This window comes from Nelumbo nucifera, chromosome 3, assembly GCF_055504915.1.
Source record: "Nelumbo nucifera cultivar China Antique chromosome 3, China Antique-T2T, whole genome shotgun sequence".
In the NCBI taxonomy this organism is placed as follows: Eukaryota; Viridiplantae; Streptophyta; class Magnoliopsida; order Proteales; family Nelumbonaceae; genus Nelumbo; species Nelumbo nucifera.
The window spans coordinates 65,605,153-65,630,470 of record NC_142651.1 but is presented as its reverse complement, the minus strand read 5'-3'; the positions used below and the strand labels follow the sequence as shown (position 1 = coordinate 65,630,470).

The 25,318-nt window shown below is 36.0% G+C and overlaps 2 protein-coding genes across 18 annotated transcripts; both read right to left on the bottom strand.

Moving 5' to 3' along the window:
- Window positions 1-2,805: 2,805 nt before the first annotated feature.
- On the bottom strand, window positions 2,806-23,339 carry LOC104587313 (uncharacterized). Of its 17 annotated transcripts, none has more exons than XM_088901338.1 (13): window positions 23,087-23,333; window positions 22,599-22,657; window positions 13,726-13,759; window positions 13,418-13,630; window positions 13,101-13,301; window positions 12,917-13,010; window positions 12,741-12,846; window positions 12,264-12,635; window positions 11,827-12,178; window positions 11,571-11,678; window positions 11,154-11,328; window positions 4,895-5,049; window positions 2,806-2,947 (listed from the first exon to the last, which is right to left on the bottom strand). In XM_088901338.1, the coding sequence occupies exons 9-12, from the start codon at window positions 11,860-11,862 to the stop codon at window positions 5,024-5,026; spliced, it is 345 nt and encodes a 114-aa protein (XP_088757464.1). In that variant the 5' UTR covers window positions 11,863-12,178; window positions 12,264-12,635; window positions 12,741-12,846; window positions 12,917-13,010; window positions 13,101-13,301; window positions 13,418-13,630; window positions 13,726-13,759; window positions 22,599-22,657; window positions 23,087-23,333; the 3' UTR covers window positions 2,806-2,947; window positions 4,895-5,023. The 17 variants fall into 17 exon arrangements, with proteins under 17 accessions (XP_088757464.1, XP_088757466.1, XP_088757452.1 ...); XM_088901340.1 differs by having other exon boundaries at window positions 4,895-5,047; window positions 11,092-11,328; window positions 23,087-23,332; XM_088901326.1 differs by having other exon boundaries at window positions 4,895-5,047; window positions 11,092-11,328; window positions 11,571-12,178; window positions 13,389-13,630; window positions 23,087-23,337.
- LOC148801290 (uncharacterized) lies at window positions 13,775-22,576 on the bottom strand. Its single transcript, XM_088901323.1, has 4 exons — window positions 15,442-22,576; window positions 15,054-15,359; window positions 14,859-14,964; window positions 13,775-14,770 (listed from the first exon to the last, which is right to left on the bottom strand). The coding sequence occupies exon 1, from the start codon at window positions 17,057-17,059 to the stop codon at window positions 15,512-15,514; it is 1,548 nt and encodes a 515-aa protein (XP_088757449.1). The 5' UTR covers window positions 17,060-22,576; the 3' UTR covers window positions 13,775-14,770; window positions 14,859-14,964; window positions 15,054-15,359; window positions 15,442-15,511.
- Window positions 23,340-25,318: the final 1,979 nt, after the last annotated feature.

Genomic DNA, 25,318 nt, shown 5'->3' with positions numbered 1-25,318 from the left:
ACTCTATTGTTCGAACCGAATAAGTTACTATAGCGACGATCTGAGGTTACATCATCGACTAGAGAAACTCGATCCAAAAGCTTTTTTTCTACTCTAACCAATTTCCAAATCGTCATCTGTGGATTCCATCTCTGTGTGAAGGCGAACAACTTGAGGTGAAAGGTCCATTGAACCCCCTTTGGCACATCGACTAAAGCCATGCCAAATCTTACTTTGGTAAACTCGATTTTCATCCTATTTTATTTGGATTGGTTTCTCTTTCTTTATTTTTCATTTCTTCTATACTTTAACCCCATTGGGTTGGGGGAGGGGGAGAAGGTTGAAGGTTCACCAATTTCTTGCTATCATTTTCTTGAGGAAGACGATGAGAGAGAGAGAGGGAGAAGAGGTGGGTTTGGTTTTGTTACATTTTTAACAACAGGTTTTGAAGAAGGAACTAAATATGCCTGGCTCATGGGCTGCCCGCCAATTGGCTTGGGACAGTAGGAGAAATGTCTTTGGTTCGTTTATCGTAATGGTAGGAAAGAATCTAACAAATTATTTCATCTCTCATTGCATTTTAGTATTTTCAACATTCAAGGGAAGATCGTTGTCAAGTTAGGGCATTTGGATGGTTGATAAAGAAAACTAGATGACATTTTAAGGGTATTTATATCTTTCTGCATGCCACTTAATGGTTGGTTAACGACAATTGACACGTTATGAAAGGTCAAGGGCCAAAGTGACACTAAGACTAAAGTACTAATCGAGAACTTTCCCTTTTAATAATTTCCAACAAATTTCCATTTTCCCTTCTTTTTGCTAGTATCTTTTTTTTTTCATTAATTTTCCATCAAAATTTGCACCTCATTCACCTCATTAGGTTTTGCATATTGAAATGGAATGCATGTTTTAATCACAATAAAGGTTGGTTGCATACTTTGCATCTAGATTTTACACTAACACTTTAAGTGTTGTTTGGCAAGTCTTTTTAGGAAGATCTTCTGACAACCTAGATGGCCAAATGATGTATTGATCTTTTGAGGTCTTGTCATTAAAGATCTAGACTATTTAAGTGTCCTAGTCTATCATGATCTATAGAGCTGTTAAATAAAAGATTTTAGATGTAAAAAGATAGGAAGCTTTGTTTGAAGCTTCCAAATTTTTTTTGCCATTTTGGGCTAACATGAACTTTTTAGGGCATAAGTCTTTATGGCTTCCTATCTTTTATTGCCAAATAGAGAAAGTCCAAAATTTGGTCTTCCAAGCTTTGAAAAGCCCGAAAGACCACACAAAAAAACTTTCGGAACACCTCCTTAATCGCCCTAGATAGTTTTCCTTTTCTCTTCATTACATTTTTTTTTTTTATTTTCTTTCACATCTTTACCGTAAAATTTATTGTGTTTCTTCTCTTTTTATCAGAAAGTTTACTAAAATTAGAATCCATTCATAGTTTTCTTACATCTTTTCTTCTTTAATTGTTGTTTTTCTCTTTTGAAAATTTGTTTCACACTTGTTTATTAGTTTATTCTCTAAATCTATAACCTCTAGCTTATATTGCCTTATTGTTTTCTCCTTATTTGCAATCGATTTTAGCATGCTGATTTGGATTACTTGTAGTTAACAATAATTTACTTTATTTCAGATCATTTATCTTCATTTTAGTTTCTTATTTTGTTTTAATTTAAAAATTCTGTTTAGAAAAGTTTTAATAATTCACTCCTTTATTTGCTCGATAGATAGTCTTTTGCTTATGATAATTTAGCTTTTATTTTCTATTACATGTTTGTAGTAATTAGTATAGTTCACAACTATAAATTAGTAGAAATTTAAATTAAAAATCTAGCAAAGTAGAAGTCAATTTAACTGTGTGTGTGCCAGATGCTAACACCTTCCCACCACATACTTTTACTTCCTAATCCCAAATTTGTGGTCAACATTGGGTGAGTCACCAATATTTGTTTAAAATTTTAGGTTTTCCTAAGCTCCTTCTAAAGGCTTAGGTGGTGACTCCATTATCATCCTCCATCTCCTTTTAGGGTTTTCATAGCTAGCGGCTTCATTGGGGATGGGGGTTTTGATTGGTCAAATTAAGCTCTTCCATATTATGTCTTTCTAGTAGCATAATTTTTTTTTCTTGTAGAAAATACATAATAATGGCATGATTTCTTTATTATATCTCCACTTCACTACAACCAAAAACACCTATAGCAGCGTTTAATTTTGTCACTATAGATCTACTTATATGCCACTATATATTTATATCGGCGTTTTTGCGACGTATCATCTTATGCCACTAAAAACCATGTCGGTATAGGTTTTAGCGGCATATAATTAAGTGCCACTATTAACAATTCAATAGCGGCTTTTAATTAGTCAATAGCAGCATATAGATAAGTTTAAAAATATTAATTTACATATTTTTAATTACTCAATAAGCTACTATAAGTTTAAAAATACTAATTTACATGTCTTTTGCGACAAATATAAACGTAGGTATAAATATAACACCTATAATGGCACTACAATGCTACATAAACGCCAAACAACATCATTTATAAACGCCACAAGAGTTACTAACAAATTGAATATATTGCGACATTTATATATGCTGCAATAGCTTTATTTAATTGAAACTATGGCAATGTTTATAAATGCCACTATAGATAATCCAACATGTTCAACTATCAAATCCAATATTATAATTATGTGTTTTTTTATTTACCTATATGTACTGTTCATTTCCACTAAAATTAAAATTGTAATTAATTTTTTTAATAAAATTCAAAATATATATGCATTTCAAATAAAATTCATACATTTATATTTTAAAATCATATTTACACAAAAAACTATATAAATGTTGAATGAATTGTTCTAATTCATACAGAACAAAAACAATAAAAAACTAATCAAAAAAGTCATCCATCAACTCAATATTGCTCCTTGTGTGGCATGTAATATCACCCTGCAAAGAAAACACAAAGAAAATATTAGAACAAGTACTTAGTCCAAAGGCAATGGAAAAACACACCTTGTAGGTTGACCCCACTGGATTTAAACATACCCTCCATCAATAAAACATTAAGAACTGTTAAGATGTGATGTCATTGACCCATTTAGAATTTTTAAAACCCTAAATTGCCATTCTTTGATGTTGCTTTTTTTATCAAGAAAAAGATAAATTACCTTTGAATGAAAACAATAAGGTTAAAAGAGTTATAAGGTATACTTAAGTCTTTTAAAAACTCTGGGCATGATCAAGTCAAATTATGAAAACTTGGGGTATGTTTAAGTCTTTTATCCTTAAACATGTACTAAATGATTCACAAATGGATGACTAAAAGGTAATATAAAGCAAGTTACTCTTCTAGCCGTGGTGACAAGTTATCTAAAGAAAGAAAGACAGGATTTGGGATCAATGATGAAGAGAAGTTCCATTTTATTGCTTGTCCTCAAGTCTGAATTTAAGAGTAAAGGGGGGGTCAACATCAAATCTTTGTCTTATGAACAAAACTCTATTAGGAAAATAGTTATTGTCCTCATGTCTTATGAACAAAACTCCATTAGGAAAGTAAGAGGAATTCTCTAAGTTCATTGCTTTTAAACCAGGAAATGGTAGGCGCATATCATTCTGGAAAGATACCGGGTGTGGATTAAGACTCCTTTGTTAGGCTTATCCCCACATCTTCAATATGGCCCTAAACAAAGAAGCCCAAATTTGGAACTGCTATGAAATTATTGCTGGGGAAGTGGTTTGGGCCCCAATTTTGCAAAGATAGTCTTAGAACCAGAAGGTTATGAGTTGTTAACTCTGTTGGATGAAATTAATCAAATCCAAATACAGCTTTGATCCTATGAACTGTCTTCTTCCCTACTTTGCAACTAAAGATGGATTCCTAGGGAATTAAACAAACAACTGATATTTTGGCTAAATCTGATATGGCCAAGGATTGTTTGTATAGTAAAAATAGCCTTCCATCTTTTTGATAGGGCTGTTATGTTTGTCTTTTTGCTCCATCGGTTTTTACATCTCCACACGCACATCCCTTCCCCCTTTTTGGTTTAATGTAGGATACATTTTCCTAAAAAAAGTCTAGCTTAGATCTGAGGATCGGGTGTGATGGACTGCATCCAAATCTGGCTCATTCTCAGGTATTTTTTCAAAAACTTGAATGAATCAAACAACTTTTCAATAGCATGGAAGTGGGCATGGAAATCTATGGTCCATCCAAAACCATTTTCTTTATTTGCACACTATTATGGATAAAATCCTAAGGGTGGGTCTTGGTGCAACAGTTAGGTTGTTCCATTGCAACCTAGGTGACCAGGGTTCAAATCTTGGAGACAGCCTCTCTGTATGTGCAGGGGTAAGGCTGCATACATCTGTCCCTCCCCAGACCTCGCATTGGTGGGAGCCTCATGCACTGGGCTGCCCTTATTATGGATAAAATCCCCACCATCAACCACCCGAGATGCAGAGTTGATGAAATGATTCCAAGTTCTGGTGAATTATAAAAGAAAGTTTTTTGTTAAAAAATGTTCATGTGGTATGTTTACATTTCAGGGTATGTTTAAGTCAATTTATGAAAACTTAGGTATAGTCTTATACCCTTGTATTAAACACTAGGACTGGACCCACCAACCCAAACTCAGAAACCTGGTTGGGATGGTGGGTCAGGTCAAGCAATGCCAACCCTAGATGCCATCCACTACCAAAGGGGGACTGTTGTTATGGTATGCGAAAAATAGACAACTCTTAAGGGACAAAAACAATCCATGTTCTACTTCCTTATCTATATGATCAATTGGTGACTGATTATATATAGTCAGCTATATAGTAAAGCCTTTATCTTTCGTAGTTTCACGTATCTATATCTACTCATTATTTTAGAAAGCACAATAAGAAGATTACCTAGGCTGCAGGCCATTTTGACAACTTTCTGTCCATACTTCATCTGTTTATATCCATACATCCACATCGCTTTTTGTTTGAAAACAAAATCTTGGTTCTCTAAGCTCCCTCCTCACCTTTACCTTGCACTTATCTGAAGATGAATTTCTCCACCTGCAACATTCAAAATAGTAATTACTAATTAAATTCTTCTAGAGGTTGAAATTGATGAGCATAGAAACTAGCTCATTCAAAGTTTCTCCATTTGAAGAATAAGACATCTATATCCTAATTTGGAAGGATATTCAACAACACTTAAAGCTTGTAATGCCATAGGACAATAGCATCTACACCATAATTTAGGATGACACAAACCCAAATATCAATAATAATGGATCAAATTCCTGATCTCATCATTACAAAATTAAGGTAATTCAGCAATCACATATGGTCCACTTCCAATTTCCAAATATAAAGAGATCATACAGAAAAGAATCCATTATAACAGAATCATGATCATCAAGCTGTTAGGTAGGCCAATTAAAGGAAGTTTTGGCCCCAAAATCAATCTTCAGGGAGGTCAAACACTAATGGTGGAGAACTCAAGATTTTTAGTTGTTCTCTTTTCTTTTCCATCAATAAATCATATATTTTTATTCTAAAATATGAGGCAATGGATTTCTCCTTAAGATTAACCTCGTAAAAGTTCTGATTTCAAAGATTTCTGATTTCAAATTGAAAACAACATGAAATGATACTTTTGCTTCTATGTTTTACAACAAAACTAAGCTCAAGTATAGAAGTCCATAATTTGCCCCTTCCCCACTTTAAGTTGCCATTCAAAACAATCGTATTCTCCATGAAACAAATGTTGTTGCTAAGATTTAATGTACGCATTTGAAATGATATTTCAACCTACCAAACAAGGAAAATAAAACATTAGTAGGTACATAATAGAAATGACATTATATATCACATAAGATGGATATCATTATGTTTTATTTAATTATTTATTTTTGGATCAATCATAATATCTAGAGAATTTCCTTAAATGTTTAGAAATCTGAATAACAAATTTCTCCCAACTATGAGCTCAACTAAAGAAAACTAGAGAACCAGTACAAGCAACTAATCTAAAACATCAAAAAAGCTTAGATATTTTGAGATATAGTATTGATGCCTTAGAATTTGACTTGTTTTTTCTTTAATGCGACAACCAATCTTCTTAAAAAATGCATCATACCTTGGAAACTTTGAAGTATTATCACATGAACTTGGAAAATGGAAACAAAGAAATATATTTACATGACAAACCATTCAAGTTCAATGAAAGCCCGTGATATTATATTTTATCAAATTTCATCAATGATTAAGACTGATTATATGTATCTTGAACAGCAGAGCAACCACAAGAGCAATTGCAATTCTCAACCATCTATTCTACTAGAACTTCATAGTTCTGACACTAGGGAGACCTAACCAGTGCACATACCAATTTTTTTTTCCTGAATAGGAAAGACATTCACATTACAAGTCAAAAGGAAAATACACAATTAAAACCCCAATAAGATTAAGAAAGAACACCTCTACAGATAAAGTAAATAATCCAAGTTAAAGGTTTATATAATGAATGCCTATCAATAGCAGGTATAGGTGTAGGATATTGAAGGGGATGCGAGATCCATCATATGGATGGACGAACTTTGCAAGAAGGTTGGGCGAAATTTCAAAAATTTCTTTACTCATTTTAGGAATTCTATTCCCAATTTAGAAAACTGCATTTTCAAGGTTCGTTCTTGTAACCAAAACCGGACCAAATCTGAAACCAAGATTAGGAAGGGATATGCCTGATACGGAATCCATGCAAAAAACTCCTCCCAATGTAGGTGCCCACACCCAAACAGTGTACCAAATCCTCCCTCCACTGAACATGACACAGCTTAGGATGAGGCAGAATCAGTAGGTAGTTCTTTACCAAGAACTTGTGATTCTTCAGCAAAAATCGAATGGGATAGTGAGCACAACTTCAAATTGTTTCTTCTAGCAAGAAACAATATCAAGATCAAATCTTGATCAGATCCAAGAACTGGAGATCGAACAGGGTAGGGCGGCAAGAGTAGGAAGAAAAAGAATTCAAGGCAAGATCAGTCCAATTGAGTTGTCTTCTCTCTGTGTTGTGTCTGGTGTCTTTTTCATGTCCGCCCTGCTCTCTATTTATAACCTTAAAGAGAAACAACCTCCTAATCTGATTAGGAGTCTTTTGATCCAAATCTTTATTCGGATCTGAACTCTTTAAGTGTTAAGGACAACCCCTTATCTTATATGCAGTTAAATATCAGCTTATTCCTAATCAAATTAGGAGTTTCCTAATCCAAATCTTTATTTGGATCTGGACTCTTTAAGTGGATAAGACTTGTCCTCTTATCCTTATCTGCTAATCCAAACCCAGATCCACCCCTATTTAATTAATCCAGTTTGAAATGGGCTTTTAGGCCCATTCAGCTTTCAGGCTCACTTCCTTTTAATGCTGGCTAGCTTGGTTCTCTTTGTATGAAGTGGGACCCTAACATTGATCTACACATCAGCCACATGGGTTAAGTCTAGCCTCTATTACAAGGCCTGGCCGAATTCACTACTGAATACAGTGAACCCCTGAGTCCATCACCATGGGCTCTTAATGGGCCCAACATTTACACTAAATGGTCCTTGGGTCCAGCCATCTTATGAAGGCCCAAGGACTGTGGCAAATGCAAGATTAGCCCATCAGGTATAACCCTCAATGGTCTTACACTTAACCTCTCAGCCCTTAATGATCAAACACTGCCCGGCAAGAGAGAACATCTCCCTTGGCTGCAAGGTACAGTGCTGCACTCTCTACTCACATGGATCCCGGGAATTAAAACCTTTTGCAAACAATTTGAAACCATATCATATAAGTATATCTTTATATAAATATATTTTGCAAAACCAAATTTCAAACACATTTGAAATCCACTACCGGTAGTTTAGGTTTCCATCAGAGAGAGTGCATTTCCCGATCATTCACTTTGTCCGACAAAGAGGCTGATCCTGTCACTATGATCAGCCACTCGGATGAATTCTCGGATTGTCCCAACATACCCAGGTTTTGACCCTCTCTAAGGATCTCACTGATTGGTACATCAAAGACAACCCAATCCGACACCTAGTGCAGTATCATAATCGAGTCTAGGGGTCAGGTGTAACATTCCTGTTTTGCCCATCTATCTCCAAGGTCCCGGGCAATACTGGAATCACTACAAGAAAAATGACTTTTAGCGGCAGGCAAAACTGCCGCTAGAAACTTTATCGGCAGTCGGCAAAGTGCCGCTAAAAAATGTGTCACTACAAGTTTCTAGCGACAATTTTGATAGCTGCCAGTATAAATGTAAAACTGCCACTAAAAGTCTTTTTAGTGGTAGTTGCAACTGCCGCTAAAACTAATTTAGCTACTGCAATAAGTTTGGTGCATGCTTTTTAGCGGTAGTCTTGAATTTCTTTAGTGGCAGTCATGACAGCCGCTAAAAGGAATTATTTTTTTTCAAACCTTTTTTTTCTAATTTTCTTCGAATTACCTGTGTTCTCTACATTCATTTAAACTGAAATAAAATACCAAAAAAACACCAAGTACAATAAAATTTAAACAACCATTCTCCATTCAAAATGTTTGAATCACAAATACAATTTAGTTCATAACATCATTGTACAATTATAGGAAATGGCCCATTGCATTCTACTACTTTGGTTTGGAGGAACATGCTTTATGGGCCTTAGGCAGGCTTCTTATGGCCCTCTCGCATGAACTCAATACTCGAACACTACATAATTCCTAGACAAACGGTACATGAGAGCTTCTATGGTTACTAGAAATCTGAATTCAGACCATTTATGAATCCATACCCCTTTGGTCAATGAAGGCCTGAACCAAGTGGTTCACTCATAGAGCCAACATAAAAAGCTCCTCCGATAACAAAACAGGCTTCTATGGTTAATCTTCAAGTTCTAGAATAGATGCCCAATATTTCCTTCGTGTGCTTATGGAAAAGGATCTAGAATAAAAAAGAAGGCATTCATTTGGACATCTGTAACCCATAACTGTCCTCAACCATTTACTTCTAATCTTCTGACAAAATTCATCAGGCAGGCTTTTTGGTGATTCCACTAGTAGAAAGCAGATACATTCTAGTAATGCAAGCACACTTTCTGTTGTTATTGCTTCAAGATCTTTTGTAAACTTGAGACCATTGACCACAAAGTGTGATACATCACTGAGTTCGACAGCAACACCCATCATCTTCAGCTCATTTTCTTACCACAGAAAGCATCATCAATGAGAGGAAGATCAGAAATTTGGGATAGTGAACCCCATTTTGAGTCAAATTGAATTGAGCCTTTTGCAGATTTGTATCCATGGCTGGCTTTCAACCGGTTCTTGTCAGCTAAGCAATTCTTTTCTATAAATCTGGAAGTAGACCCACTTGTGTCCTAGACTGTGTGTATCCTCCTTATATACTTGAGCAACGGAAATGCATAATTTGGTGTTACCTTCCTAGGTCCCTTGGGAAATTTTAAACCTTTTGTTACAAAATCAAACCACTCATCCAAATCAATCACAAAACCCATTCTTTCAGTTCATTCTTTAGGGAATATATGCTCTTCCCATAGTAAGAATCATCAATTAAAGGAAGATCAGCAATCTGAGAGAGTTTCCCATTCAGAATCCCAAAGAATTGAATATGAAGCAGCCCTATCTCTGCTTAATGTGGTTACTTCGGCATCTAGAGGCACATTAAAGTTGCTGACCAGCAATATGTATATCTTTTGTAAATCCACTTCCACTCCAAGTAACATGAGCTCCGTGCGGTAACTGACAACATCCTCCCATAGTATTTTACATCCATGAATGCAAGGATATCTCTTGCCGGAACATGTAACATAAAAATAGATTGATCAGCAGATTTGTAACCTTGGGAAGTCTTCAATGTTACTTTTTGTTTAAGTTTCACTGTGATGTCACCAGAAAGCACATCCCTCTCATTCAAGTACCTAATAAATTTCAACAATGGAATTGCAACTTCCTTAGTTAAACTAGTAAATTCGACAGAGATATAAGGTATTCAATGATAAGTTGGCATGCTTCTGCTAACCCTGACCGGACACCAATGCACTTTAGATCACTCATGTATAAACGTAGCCTATTATCATAAAAGCTTTCATCAAGAATAGGAAACTTCACATGAAAATCATGCATTCCAGCAAAAATAGACTTCTCTTCTCCATTGGATAGAAAACACTGACTATGCGACTTATAGCCTGAGCAAGTTTTCAACCATCTCCCTGTTTTTATGCTTTCATCGAACAACTTTGGTAGCGCAACAGATTTAGTCCTCAAATATCTGATCCATTCCAAAAGCAAGGAAACTTCTTCCTTTTTCAAGTTGAAAAATTCAAATCATAGAATAGCATCACCTAGGAATTCAGGAATATCAGTAGCTTTGATATATGATTTAACAGTCATAAAGCATCTCCACTGATGTATGTTCATCAGCAAAGTCAGCACTTTGTCCATATTTCTCCCCCAATTCATCATAACTTCCTGGCCATGGATTCGAGCCCAAAAGGTTCAACCATTTACTACCTTGTGCTGGGACAAGGATCTGCTTGCTATTCGTTAATCCTTATTACATCCCCAAATGAATTAACAATAGGAATGGACAAACAAATTTGAGAGTCTCTAGTTTAGTAATAAATTTCTTACAAAGAGATAAGTGAAAATAGGTCGAGCAAAATCAAACAAAGTGATTTCTTGTATTCTTGCAATATGGTACAGCCATGAAATCATAGTATCTCTTCTAGGAAACTTTCTCAGTGCCATTTGAATGGAATTGGGCAATAAAAACATCTTACTGCAACCTAGTTCCATGTTCCATTTGTTTACCCATGCATGATGTTCATCATCTGACAAAAAATTTCTCTGTTTTGTTGTCTGTGCAGAGTTAAATGAAAGCAGGACATTGTTGTACTGATTAACATATTTCAAAATAGGAAGACTTGCAAGAGTTCTGCATGCAAATCTACAACACCAATTTTCTAAAATTAAGAAGAGAAGATTCAGATAAATGTTTTCTGGAGCTTGTTGAACCAAATGGCAACCTTCTATGCATTTTGCATGCCAGTCATAAATCATAATTCAAATTTACCACTCCCAAAAAGGACAATATGTAATCTTGGAAAGCAGGAAAGAGTCATAATTCAAATTCCTTAGCCTGCATCTTGGTTCTGATAGATTCTCCAACTCCGTTGAGCTCTTGGTAAGGTGAAGCCTCAACTGGAAGGAATTCAAATATTGAAGCACCAGTGCTTGTGATATCCTTGTATGTAATTACAAATTCCAGAGAGGGATCCACATCCGGCAAGTATTCATTATCTTCAGCATTCTGCAAAATTATCAGAGAAAGAGAAAAAAATATTTATAAGAAATTAAGAACCCAACAAATTTCTAGATGCTTGGTTTGATTGAATATTAACCCACTAAACCACTTGTTTGAGTTTGATTGAATATTTAGGATGGAAAAATAAGAATCATCAAATCATATAGCACCAACATAAAAAGATTAAAATAATCCAAGGTCTTAAACTTTTGCAGTGGTTCTTTAGAGAGAGAGAGAGAGAGAGAGACCTGAATGAGCTCCATGAGGAAGTAGACATCTTTGTTGTAGAGCTCGGCTGAGAGATTCTTGACTGCATGGAGCAGGTCCTCTATGAGTGGGTTGTTGGAGCCAAAATCCTAAAAAAAAAAAAAAAGATAATGGATGTTATCGGGCTAACGTTATAATCTTATATGGATATATCAAAATTAATCCATGAAAGAACCCTGAAATAAGAAACCAGAAACCACTGGACCCTAAGACAATGGAAGGAGGAGAGATAGCAACTTCTGAGGCAGCACTCTGGGTTGTGTTGGTCCCCATCTGCAAGGATCGCGGGTCTTCTAGAGGAGACAGTTATAGAATTAACTTGTTGAGACTTTTTAGGAGTATCTACAACATTCTTTTCTACTGCATCAATGTAGAATGGAAGTTCTCCAAGACACAGATATGAGATTTCTAATTATCAGACACTACTTAAAAATCCACTTAACAGAAGAGGTTATAGCTCAGTTTTGTTGAATGGTCTGACAACATCAATGAGTTGGACCCAGTTCCATAGACAAGATCAATGAAGAAGATGAGGAAGAGGCAGAGGAGGAAGAAATCTCTACAGTCATGTTGATGATCAATCAGGAACCTAACAATAATAGCAAACAAGAAAGCATATCAGTAAACACATCTAGAATGCCAATCTTGGAATTGTACTTTGAGACACATATTACCTCTGCACCTCTTAAAGGTAAATCCTGATCATCGTTTAGCATGTCTTTAAGATTTTGAGGAAGTATGGATATTACCCTTCCCACCCGGTGTTGTACATCACTACATGCTCTAGTCACCCTTTCAAGGTTATCTTCTATCCACCTGAGTCGTTCATCTCTATCCTCATGCCCACAACCTCCTCTTGTTGATGTAGACTTTGATGCTCTATTTCTACAACTCATGCTCAGAGTGGGAAGAGTAACGCCTAACCCATACGTTCGCACGTACCCATGTCGTTCCACTCCAAATATTTGATCAAAGTCATCGTCATTAAGGACTGAGGACCCACCAGAAGTCGTGGCCCGTTGTGATACCAAGTTCTCTAATTGTTCCTACAAAAGACAACATAATTGTTGAGGCTAATATGGGATTTTTATACTAAAACATATAATTAACATTAAATACGTGTGTGTGTGTTCACTAGTTCAATAAACAACCATTGCCCTTCTTGATTCTGCATCTACAGGCGCCCCATCTTTCCTTCTGTGTTTTAATCCACACAACTCCCTTACTTGGTTGTGCCCCATCACCAGTTTCCTGCATCTATATTCATACTAAGCATTAGACATTATCATCATTTTCAAGTAGTAGTATAGTTAGCTGATTGTATTACCATCTCATGATGCATTCTTGCATTACTCTTGGTCCCCCCCAGAGTGTGCGTATTTTTGCTGGGACCGATTTCCTCTAGCTATAGCACTCCGTTTCTACAGTTTTATAGAAACTAAAAGTGTAAGGCCATGTATATTGTGACACTCAAACAATATAGGCTAATCAATATAATTAAGAGATAATACCTTGCCCTCATCAAAGTTCCAAAAAGCGACAAGAATCTGCCATTGATCGCTAGGAACCCTATTTGGGCAATTCCGCATTGCCTCATCAGGGGTAACTGGATCATAGTACATGGCTTTCAAATCTGACTTGTAATCTTTCCATTTTTTTCCAATTGAGGACAATACCCACTTTCTACCTTTATTGTCTATCTCAAATTTACCCTACAAAGAACACATTTAAGCCAATGTATTAGCGATTAATTTATGAATTCAAACAAATAAGCAAACCTAAATTAAAAAAAATCATACTACTACAAGGTTCCAAATGTCCTCCTTACGTGGAGTTGGAAATGAAGTCCACTGCTTGAAACCCAGAGGACAGAGATCGCTGTTCCTTGCAATTGTCCCCATAAACTTAACTAATTTCTTTGTATTTTCTCCAATTCCTTGGCCTAATTCATTTAATGTTATGGGGATTTTTTCTCCTGTTGGCAAGTTCCATATGTCAACAGCTCTTGTGGGGCCCCTGCCCCTCCTTTGCACTGAGGCATCTATTTCATAGTACACAAGAAGTTAAAATATTCAAAGTGAATATGATAAAAATAAAAAATAAGGCCCAAATAAAAAGTTATTCATAAAATAATACCAGTTGAACCAACAGTATCTTCAGCCATAATTTCCTATGAGAAAGAAAACAAACATTCTCAATTAAATTCAGATCGCATGTCTACCATAATAGAATAATACAAGCATAATAATTTAAATTGCACAAGCATACTAGAATAGCATATCTATTATCACATACATCTTTTTTTGAATATTGAAAAAGTTACTTTATTACCAAAATGTAAGCAAAGTTACAACATCACAAAGAGATACACGAGGTGTGATTTCTCTTAAAAGTACAAATAAATATAAGGAACCACATTTTAATTCATGCAAACTGATCAACATCAGATGTAGTCATAAAAGGTATCATCCTCTGACTCTTCCTCATATGTAGGCTCATGTACATCATCATCTTCATCATTGGAAATGGTTGCCTCAATAATTGTTCCATCAACATCATCACGAACCCAATCAATGTTATCGTCAGGAGTGTCTTCCATTACATGTGTTCTGGGTGGCTCAACTTTCAAATCATCATCTCCGTCAAGCTCTTCGACCCGCATATCAAATAAATCTCTTGGGATTGTCTTCATAACAATACTCCAATTATCTTCATTAGGGTCTTTCACATAAAAACTTGTTGGGCTTGGGAGGCTAAAATGAATGTCTCGTCCTCTAACTGTGAACTACGCATTAAATGCGAGAGGTTAACTAGTGTATAGCCATACTCATCCTGTTTTATTCCTCTACCTTGTGTTACATCAACCCAATCACGTCAAAATAATACAACCCTAAACTTCTCATAGTAATTTAACTCGATGATGTCGGTTAATGTTCCATAATAAGTGACATCCCCAGAAATTTGGATTTCTATCTCTTGAACTGGCAAAACTTGATGTCTTTGCCATGACAACCACCCCACTATTTTGTGTCTTTCGTCGTCGTTCACGATCCTTGGTGCAAAATCTAAAACCATTTATAATAAACCCCTTGAACCTCTGCGCTTCACGCAATGGACCTTTAGTCAACCATTTAATCCCCTCTGAAATTTGACGATTATTTTTTGATTCAAGGTTTGCAACCTAACGAACACACAAAAACAAATGCTTGAGATGGATTTGTGTTTACAAACAAGGTGTACGAAGTTGCATAGTGCAAGAAGTTTCTTACATGTGACTTAAACCATTCATGAAATTTTGTATTTTGAATTTGTTGCATCTCTCTTTCTCTTAGACGGGTACGTCGATGTTGACGCTTGATAATTGTAGCATGTTGTCTACATGAAACTAAGGTTAGTATTCTTAAAATTTTTAAGATTAAAGTTTACTTATCAATCTAAAAAGTCATATTCAAGCAAAAACTTACTCAATATAGGGAATCACTTTGTCACAATTGAATAACACATATCAATGTGATTGGGCCCATGAGATGTCATTTAATTGGATATAATCAACATTTCCTAAATGACGACCCGACATCTTAAACATTGAGAATCCTTGCATTCCATTATTTGCCTCATCATTATTTCTTATTGGTCTATTAAACCTAGTCTTTACACCATGTAGGTACCATGAGCAAAAAGCTAGACATTCATTAGCCAAGTAACCTTCTGCTATAGAGCCTTCTAGATATGCTCTGTTGCGGACATAGGATTTCAGCTTTCCAAGGCACCTAGATAGAGAGAATGAAATTTTAAATAATAAAATTTGTGTGTGTAAATATATCAAACATTGAAATAAATATAAAGATTTACCTCTCAATTGGATACATCCAACGAAATTGTACCAGGCCACACATACTAGCCTCATGTGCTAGATGTATTGTTAAATGCACCATGATGGAGGAAATATCCTCTCTAGACGACAAAGTATTAGTGCAATCTTCCTCTCCATTCTGCATAACTCATCTGGGTTCAATACTTTTGAGCACAACTTCCTGAAAAAATTGCATAGCTCAGTCAAAGAGGAGTACACATTCTTAGGCAATGTTCTCCGCATGGCCAATGGAAGCAACTGTTGCATTAAAACATGACAATCATGACTTTTGAGACCCCAAATTTTGCGTTGCCTCACATCCACCCGCTGGGATATGTTGGATGCATATCCATCCGGAGCCTTAATTGATTTCAATACTCTACAAAAAACTTCCTTCTCAGCAGAAGATAAGGAGTAACACGCAAGGGGCAAATATGCAAAATTTGATCCATGTTGTTGAGGATGAAGCTCGGGCCTTATTCGCATTACTCTCAGATCTAAGCGTGCCTTTACATTATCCTTTGTCTTACCATCAAGGTTCAAGAGGGTCCCTATTAGGTTGTCACATATATTCTTTTCTATATGCATCACATCAAGATTATGACGACACAAATTGTGCTGCCAATACGGTAATAGGATAAATATACTCCTCTTCTTCCATTTAAAGAAACGACTCTCCAACTCAGTGTTGCGTTTCCTTTTTCCCCCAATATTACCTTGGTCCTTTTTTCCAAGTGTGAACTGCAATCCGTCTAATTGGTGCAATACAGTAGTGCCACTTGGTGGAGTAGGTGCAACCCTAAACTCTTGATTTCCATCAAATGATTGTTTCTCGTATCGAAATCTGTGGTTGGTATCCAAGAATCGTCGATGGCCCATGTAACAAAACTTTTGACCATGCTTCAACCATTGAGAGCAAGTTTCACTGTTACATGATGGACATGCAAACCTCCCTTTGGTACTCCAACCCGATAAATTGCCATATGCAGGAAAGTCATTTATTATTGTTAACAAAGCAACACGCAGTTGGAAGTTCTGATTAGTAGATGCATTATATGTTTCAACCCCATCCTCCGACAATTCCTTGAGTTCAGCAATAACGGGTTGTAAGTACACGTCGATATCATTTCTGGGAGCATTTGGACCAGGAACAATCAATGACAAAAACAAATAGGGCTGTTTCATACACATCCATGGGGGAAAATTGTATAAGATCAATACCACTGGCCATGTACTGTATGTGGCACCGAGTGTTCTGAAGGGATTTATGCCATCATTTTCCAAACCAAGCCTAACATTGCGAGGTTCAGCTGCAAATTTTGGATACTTAGCATCAAATTCCTTCCAAGTAGGAGAGTCAACAGGGTGTCTCATGAAGCCATCCTTGATACGTCCATTTTCATGCCAAGTCATAAGAGATGCCATTTTAGTTGACATGAAAAGACGTTGCAGCCTTGGCTTTAGAGGAAAATAGCGTAGGACCTTTGCAGGAATCTTTCTCTCCCTTGTACCAACTGCCCCATTAGTGTTGTTCTCATGGTTGCCATTTGGCTTCCATCTTGAATCACCACACATAGAACAGATCTCATCATTAGCATGTTCTTGCCAAAACAACATGCATCAATCTTTTCATACTTAAGTCCAAGACTTCCTATCATCTTCTTTGTTTCATAGAAAGAACTTGGTACTTGATTACCTTCTAGGAGCACCTCCTTCAACAATTCAAGCAACTCGGTAAATGACTTGTTACTCCATCCATACAAACACTTCATATGAAATAGCCTAACAATGAACGAAAGCTTTAAGAATCTTGTACACCCTGGATATAATTCTTGTTCAGCATCTTGTAAGAGATTAAAAAAATTCTAAGCATCAGGATTAGGCCCTCCACTAGGTTGTACTGGAATATCCATCATTTCATCACATTGTTCCACTGTAGGAAGAACACATGCATCATGAATCATCCCATGCACATCATCACACACAATTGGGTTATCAGAAGAACGAAACTCATTATATGTCGTATGCACAGAAATTGACTCTCCATGAAATACCCACTCCGTATAACCTCGAAGAAACCCATTTATGATTGGATGATCTTTCACATCAACTTGATCCATCAACAAAACATTTCCACATTTTGTACAAGGACATCGAATTTTTCCTTCGCGGTCTGCCTTCCTAAAAGCAAACCTAATGAACTGATCAACGCCATCTAGATACTCTTTAGAAGTTCTTGATCGGTGAATCCAACTCTTGTCCATCTTACACCCTAATGAAAAAAGACAAGAGATCAATTGTGATATGAATGAAAATAATGGATAAGGATTTCAAGAAGAATTTCAAAACTTACTTTCCTTTGAATTCCGATTCGGAAGAATCTCAACCCCAAACCTTGTGGAGTCAACTGATTGTGGAGAAGTTTCTAGTCTTTCTCTAGGGTTTGAGCTCTAAACCAATTAGAGAAAAGGAAAATGAGAAGGCACCTGGATGCCTTGTAGTTGCCTAGGCTTGCCTAGGTGCCTTGACAACTATGGGGTCTGCTAATGGCAGACTGAATGGCTTATTGCTTCGTCTTTTAGTGAATAAGCCATTCATTGGGTTGTTGGCTTCTTCATGACTGCAACACCCTCACATGCCATTCATCCATAGGGGAGGTTAGTCAAATAGGCCACATAACCACTAACAGAGACATGTATAGACTACATTGGGATAGGACGGGTCTGATTCTGATTTGATGAAACATGACCTTTCCAGGTTTGATTTCAGCTGTGTTACATGAACTCTTTGAAACTAATAAACAAATCATGTTACAACAAGCATATAGATTGATCAACCTTTGCCTTGTTTGTAACATGAAAGTAAAAAGTGTGAACCCATACCAAAGCTGCACAATGTAAAGAATTTTTTCACAACTTGGTATGGGTTCATCACCTGACACTTGTACTCCTTTCTGTCTCCCTTAGTCTCACTCTCACCCACTGGTTTTCTGCCCAAACCAAACTATCTTCGAACTTGTAAATCCTAGATAATTTGTTGCGCTTGAATAACACTATGGTCATTGGTGGTGACTAAGGACTAGAATATATAGAACCTTACAAAATTAATTAGTAGCTAAGAACCTAAGAGTGTTGGCACTATTGTAGATGATGCATGGAATTAATAGGTGAACCCACACCCACCATTCCCTTTCTATTTTCATTGGCTCATTTAGTAGACAAAGTTGGACCTTCAAAAACCCATTGGCGGCCTCCTCGACAAGTCCTCTCAGATGTCTCATCCAATCATGTTGATTCTATTGGGCATACAGGCTGCAGCCCATTTCATGTGTGAGCCCATGTTACAGTACTCCTCCTCCTTGTAGAACACATACAAGTATAGAAGAGAGAGCTGGCTGGGCTCTGGTACTATCATTCAGAGGAGAGAATATACAAGTATAGAAGAACAAACATGGCACAAATCCTTAAAGTAAGGGTTTCAATTTAGTCACACCAAGAGTATGGAGACAGACCACACGTTTTAAAAAATCTTGAGGTCCAATTTTGTACGATTTCAGAAAATAAATGACTTGCTTTACATTCTGGTTCTCAATCATTTTCTGATAACTTGGAAATTTGATCTGTATTTTGATGGAATCAACAATTAAACTTATACAGCTTGACTGGGTCATTGGTCTTGCTAGTGTTGAAGGGGAAGATGGAATCTCTCAGGGCATCATTGGAAAGTAAACTAGTTGTCATGGTAAGTTCCATTGCTTGAATGCAGGAGAAGGGTGCAGTAACACAAAAGAAGTCGTTGAATTACAGATTTTTAGGCATTGGAGGGCATTTCTGCAAACTACCATAGTTTTCAGATTTGAAGAAATTCTTGAATTTTAATTTATTTAGTAGATCCTAATAAGTTTAACAATGTGCTTTAGGATGCCTAGAAACTTTAGGAAGGAATGTCTTGTGAGGTCCACAAAGATTGTTTGGCATAAGGTTGAAATCATGTCATTTTACACAAATACAGAAAGGATACAGACGGATATGGTATCCGGGACAATACAGCGCTCTGTATAGGAACCTAGCTATCATAGTTCTCATCTTTCCCAGAAAGAGAACTTGGGACCTAATAAGTCATAAACTTGAGATGCAGACCCTGGAAAAAGGAAAGAATCCATGGAGAAACAAACCAGTTTCTTCCATTTCCATATCATTTATATTTTTTATGAAACTGTGGAGTATTCTATTGTATTAGATATTCCAAAAAAAAGATTTTCCGAAAATAAGAGCTCTAGTTTCTTCCTTTATATAATTTATGATTTGCCAATCACAAAAATAGCATTTCATATTCCTCTTTATCACCTCTTAAACTAAGCCTTTCTTTCCTTCAAATATTCTAGCATTTCTTTCATCCCACACCACCCAAACACTGTCACAGGTATGACGCTCCATGCTACTCTTCCATTCTTACTTAATGGTTTCAAATCCCAGCCTCCAAGAAAAGATTGCATGTCCTCCAGAAAGCACATTTTAACTGCTGCAAACATATTCACCATTTTATTGGGGTGGAATGCTTTTATTGTTTGTTGGGCTAATTGGCTAAATGTCCTGAGATGGAGAAGAAACAACTGCAATTACTCTTTATCCATTGTAAATAGATGGGTTATCTGGGAACAAGAAGTCTAAGTCACTGAGAATTCTTATACCCATTTTCCCATCTATTATTATTCCTGGGTCATGTTTATGTCCAGAAGTTCAAAAGGGTGGAGCTGGCTTTTGGCACCTAATACAGATGGAGAAAAAGCTCCATAAATGGTGAATAATACAGGGCTGATGATGTGGATTGGATAAGGTCTTCTATCTGATCGATCTATAGTCTGGATTTGCCACATCATGCCAACTTGGCAGAAGAAAGGGCTCTGGCACCAATTTACAGGAGCTGAGCTGGTTTTGGGCTGAATCTACCATGAGTACAGGATGATGTATTGATGAAGACATACATCTATGTTTGTCCATTTATTGCAGTAAGGTGACTCTTTGTAACAGAATACATCTATGTTGAATAGTTAAGTACTCCTAAGGTTAGAAATTGGGATTAAGGCTGAGATGAAAATCTTTCATGGTTAAAATGCATGGAATTAAAGTTTACTGTGCAACATAGATGATCAACTTGCATTACCATTGGAGTTGAAGTCTTTTATATTCTTTTATCCCGGATCAAATCACATTATCTAGGTTGTAGAATCTATATGGAGTAAGATTCTAGAGTTTCCATTGAAATGGTCGAGAGAAAAAGATGGTTTTTGTGAGCTAGGAACCTGTGTTATTTAGTGACTTCATTGGAGAAAACACAACATTAGGAAATTCTAGGTAGACTTGGAAAATCTCACAATTTCCTTAGATGGTGTCAACTTTAACCCTAATTATGATTAAGTATACATCAATTTGATGAAATTTGACTCCATGCAGCTTGCATTAGCCCCCGATAAATGTCAAAACAAAAAGTAGTGCTATTAATTAATTGTCCTCATAAATAATTTGTTTATAATTTTACCCTCAATTAATAAAGCAATAATTAAGTACTATTATTTTTGGCATCTGCCATTTGCTTAATCACCCTTAAGATGGATAACTATGAATAATTTTGTTATTAACAAAGTAAAAAAAGCTAAGGTTAAGAGAGACCCTACTAATCTAACTATTAGAAATTAATAAGTTCTGAAAAAAAAACACATAAGTTATCTTTACAATCCTCGGTTTTTTTTATTTGTAAATTGGGTTTCCCAACCGAAAGTTCAACAAATTTCCAACCCAGCCTAACCTGACCCAAGTTGCAAACTTGCAATTACTTCTCAACTAAGGACTGAGCCAAGGAAGAGACCAGAGCAAAAATAGTTATACACAGTCATTACATTACATTAGGCTGCTGCAATTGAATCTCAAAGTGGAAATGGAATAAATTTTCAATTCAGTTTATTTGAAATATTATTGTCGCATACTCTCAATGGAGTTCTCATGAAATCTGCAAAAAAAAAAAAAACATAGAATTGGCGACATAAAATCAATGGTGACCTCAAAACTTCCTTTTCTTGGTAACCTCAAAAAAGATCTTGAACTTGCCAAACAGCTCTGTTTGAGAAAGTGAAGGAACACAAATTGTTACTTATTTTGTACTCTCCCCCTCCCCTATGGCCCATCTTCTAGAAGTAATAATTCAAATTTTAAAACCTAACCAATTGTGGAAGGATGGCCTTAGCTAAGTCTAAGGGGGTCCCCATGTAGAGAGATTAATAGAAACTAATAATCTGTTATCTGTTATAGCCATTGCATTCTGTGTTGGAGCCGCTTGGGTGTTAATATTGAAATGTGGATGACATTCTAGTCAACCTGCATCCACCATTGAAGCTTTTGTACCTTCCCTAGCTAAGCCATCAAGTAAAGCACTGCTAATATTTCTTATCATTATAACTGCTTTTATTTTTTTATTTTTTTGGTTAAATAGTACATATCGAATATTCATTTCTACAGGCTGCTGGATCTATGATGTTTGGAAGTGGAGCCAGTTCTGCATCACTATCCTTTGGATGTAGCTTTGCAACATATACAGGAACTAAAAGAACTTTTAGTGCAGGTGAAATAGAGAGAGCTACCGATAACTTTGATGATTCAAGAGTATTGGGGGAAGGTGGATTTGGACGTCTATAGTGATACCTTGATGATGGAATTAATTGCCTAGTTTTTAAGACGAATTTGTTATCACTTGATTCATGGGAGGATGAAATTAACCTTATGCAATCACTACAAGTTTGTGTTATAAACTTACCTCTATTTCAATTTGTTGATGTCAACAACAATAATTAATTGGCAAATCCTTGTGATTACTAAATGAGTATATCAGAGAGAGAGAGAGAGGGAGAGAATAAATAGTGTATTATATTAATTCAGCAACCAGCAGTAAGAAAACAGTAACTTATCAATGTAATATAATAATCAAAGAGATAACATTTTAGAAACCAAATACAGTTAAAGATGGAAGAGAAGGTGTGCAATATATGTTTAGACATGAAAGCATTCTAGGAGAGCTTTTCTATATATATGCTAGCTTTGGGATCAGAATATAATGAGAATAAAACAGTTTATTGTAAGGCCACTCAAACTTAGCAGCAACTTACTTGAATGATGGTGCAGGAAACTTGGGAATAAGGCCACTCAAATTATTGTAAGACAAGTTCTGTGGTGTAGCCAAACCCAGAAACCTTCTTCAGATACAAATGCTACTTATAGAATTTAACTAATTATTAATAGAAAAAGATAAAACAGTTTATACAAGGAAAAACATGCAGAAAAACATAAGCATTTTTTTCAACCATTTTTATTTTAAAAAATCAATATACATCAAATTCGTTCTGATTTTAAAATAGAACCTAATTTTTTATCAGATCCAATTCAAAAATCTGATAGAAATATATATGAATCCGACAAAATAGGATCAAATTGAATTCAAATTCAAAAGAGTAGATCTCAGAGTTCAATGACGTTACTTATCGAAGAGACTGAAAGCCTCATTGAACTCTGAGATCAGCTCTTTGGTGAGCTGCTCGACTATTGATTTTTTTTTTTAAATAAAAAACCTAAAAAACAGAGAGAAAGGGATTTTTACCTGAATCAGATGCCGCCGATGTGTGACTGAGATAGAGAGCGAGAGATTGAGATGTGCGACTGTGTGTGAGATAGATTGAGATAGAGAGCAAGGAGAGCGTGAGAACAACTGTGAGAGAGAGAGAGAGCACGAGAGAGAAAGAGAGAGCGAGAGAGAGGACTGAGAGAGATTGAGATAAAGAGCGAGAGAGAGGGGGAGGAAAACCCGCGCCTTTTTGCTTTTTTCTAGCGATAGTTGGTGAGTCTTTATGGCAGTTTTAATCAATTGCCGCTAAAAACAATACTTCACGTCTCATCCTGTAGGTTGAAACAAGCCACATCAACCAATTTGGCGGTACGGTGTCAGTCTTGACAGCATAAATCTCTAAGATCAATTCAACGGCTGTGAAAATTTTAAATTAATACGAGACTCGTAAATATCCAATTTAAGAATATTATATAGAAACACATCACAATAACTTAAATCAATTATATATTTTATTCATTTACAATAAATATTATATTTCTTAAAAAATTTCCTTAAATTATACTTACAAAATATGACTAACATTCTAACATATTTTACCAGGAGAAATAAATTATATTACACTATCATATGGCAATAAGCTATTACACTAGCTTATAAAGAGTGAGAGCTAGAAGAGCAATCGTATAAAAATACCATGTCACTATAGAAAATAATTAATTGGCTTTTACTTAATTGATTAGCGTGCTTTATGGGTGTATAGGGAAAATGACTATGTTTAACCCAGAGTTTTCCACGTCATTAGTAATTTAATTTTGACAACGTCACCTACCAAAGAAAAAAAAGCAATGTAAAACTAATATTACTACTTATAGTTGGTCAACTCACTTGTCAATCTCAGTATTTCATAACAACGGCTATGAACTGGGTTTAAATAGATCTCATGGCTAGATATATTTGACCGATTTTGGATAACCCAATAAAAAAAGAATAAAAAGGAAATGTTTAAGTTGTTAAAAGACAAATTCTATGGAGCCACAAAGCTATGGCCTTCAAGCCAAGACAACTGGTAGAAGAATCTAACAAGAAGGTTTTCTATAAAGAGATATTTAATAATTATTATTTTCTCTAACCATGCGTTACTTTGGTGATCTTGGGTATTTGTTGACAAGTATGTATTTTTTCAAGTCTATTATATTCAATCTAATTAGGAGCTAGCTTTAACAAGTAGTCTTAGTTGCAATTATGGTAAGGATTATTTTTTTAATTCTCTTTCCATTTGCTGTTTAACTTTCTACATCTTCCTCTATTCTTTCCTGAGTTTTTCTACATTCTGCTTTAGACACAACCGTATGGACGCCCGAATCTTGCGGAATAGAATGGGCGAATTCCAAAAATTTCTCTCCACCCTACTGGGAATCGTATTCTCTATTTTAGAAAAAAATCATATTTTTCAAAGACCTTGAACCATGAACCGAACCAGATCTAAACAGCAGCAGTAGCAAAGGGATATACCTGATACGGAGAAATAGTATCTCCAAATGAAGGTGTTCACGCCCAAGGAAGGAATAAAAAACTACTCCCACTGAAGATGGCGCAGTGCAGGATGGAGCAGAATCAACAGCGTTCTTCACAAGAACCGGATCCTTCGCAAGAATTAGCTGGATGGCACGTGAGCACTACTTTTAATCAACCCTTTCACAAAGGACTGATATCAAGATCTAATCTTGATCACTCCAACTGACAAGAGGAGATCGAACTAGAAGATGTGGCGGCAGCAAGGAGGCGGCAAGAAAGAATTTGCACAGAGGTGCTGAATTCTTTCTTCTATAATTTCAGCTCTGAAAAGGATGTAAACATGTGTCTTCTAAAGGTTGCTGCCCCCTCCTCATTTTATAAGCTTAAAGGGATAAGCTCCTAATCCCATTAGGAGTTGCTGATCCAAATCATATTTGGATCAGAATTCCCTTTAATTGATAAGAATAAATCCTTATCTTATCTGCAGATTAGATCAGCCCCCTCCTAATCCTATTAGGAGGTTTCTTCAGATCTGGACTCTCTGAATGGATAGGGTTAAGACCCAATCCTATCTGCTAATCAAATATCAGAATTCGCCCCTTATTTAACTGATCAAATCAGCCCAGTTCGAAATGGGCTTTAGGCCCAATAAGGTCATGTGCTCACTTAGCCTTCCAAACTGTTGCCCAGTTGGGCTTCCTTGTATAGCGTTGGACCCAAACATTGATCTATACATCAGCTGCATGGGTT

What these genes read in the sequence shown, in the direction of transcription:
- LOC104587313 (XM_088901330.1), bottom strand. Translation starts at nt 13,753, where the DNA reads ATGGCTGAAGATACTGTTGGTTCAACTG. An exon ending in AGATACTGTTGGTTCAACTG is followed by an intron (nt 13,631 to 13,725) that starts GTATTATTTTAT and finishes ACTATGAAATAG; the next exon opens with ATGCCTCAGTGCAAAGGAGG. An exon ending in GGAACTTTGATGAGGGCAAG is followed by an intron (nt 13,011 to 13,100) that starts GTATTATCTCTT and finishes ATAAAACTGTAG; the next exon opens with AAACGGAGTGCTATAGCTAG.
- LOC148801290 (XM_088901323.1), bottom strand. Translation starts at nt 17,059, where the DNA reads ATGTTGTTTTGGCAAGAACATGCTAATGATGAGATCTGTTCTATGTGT.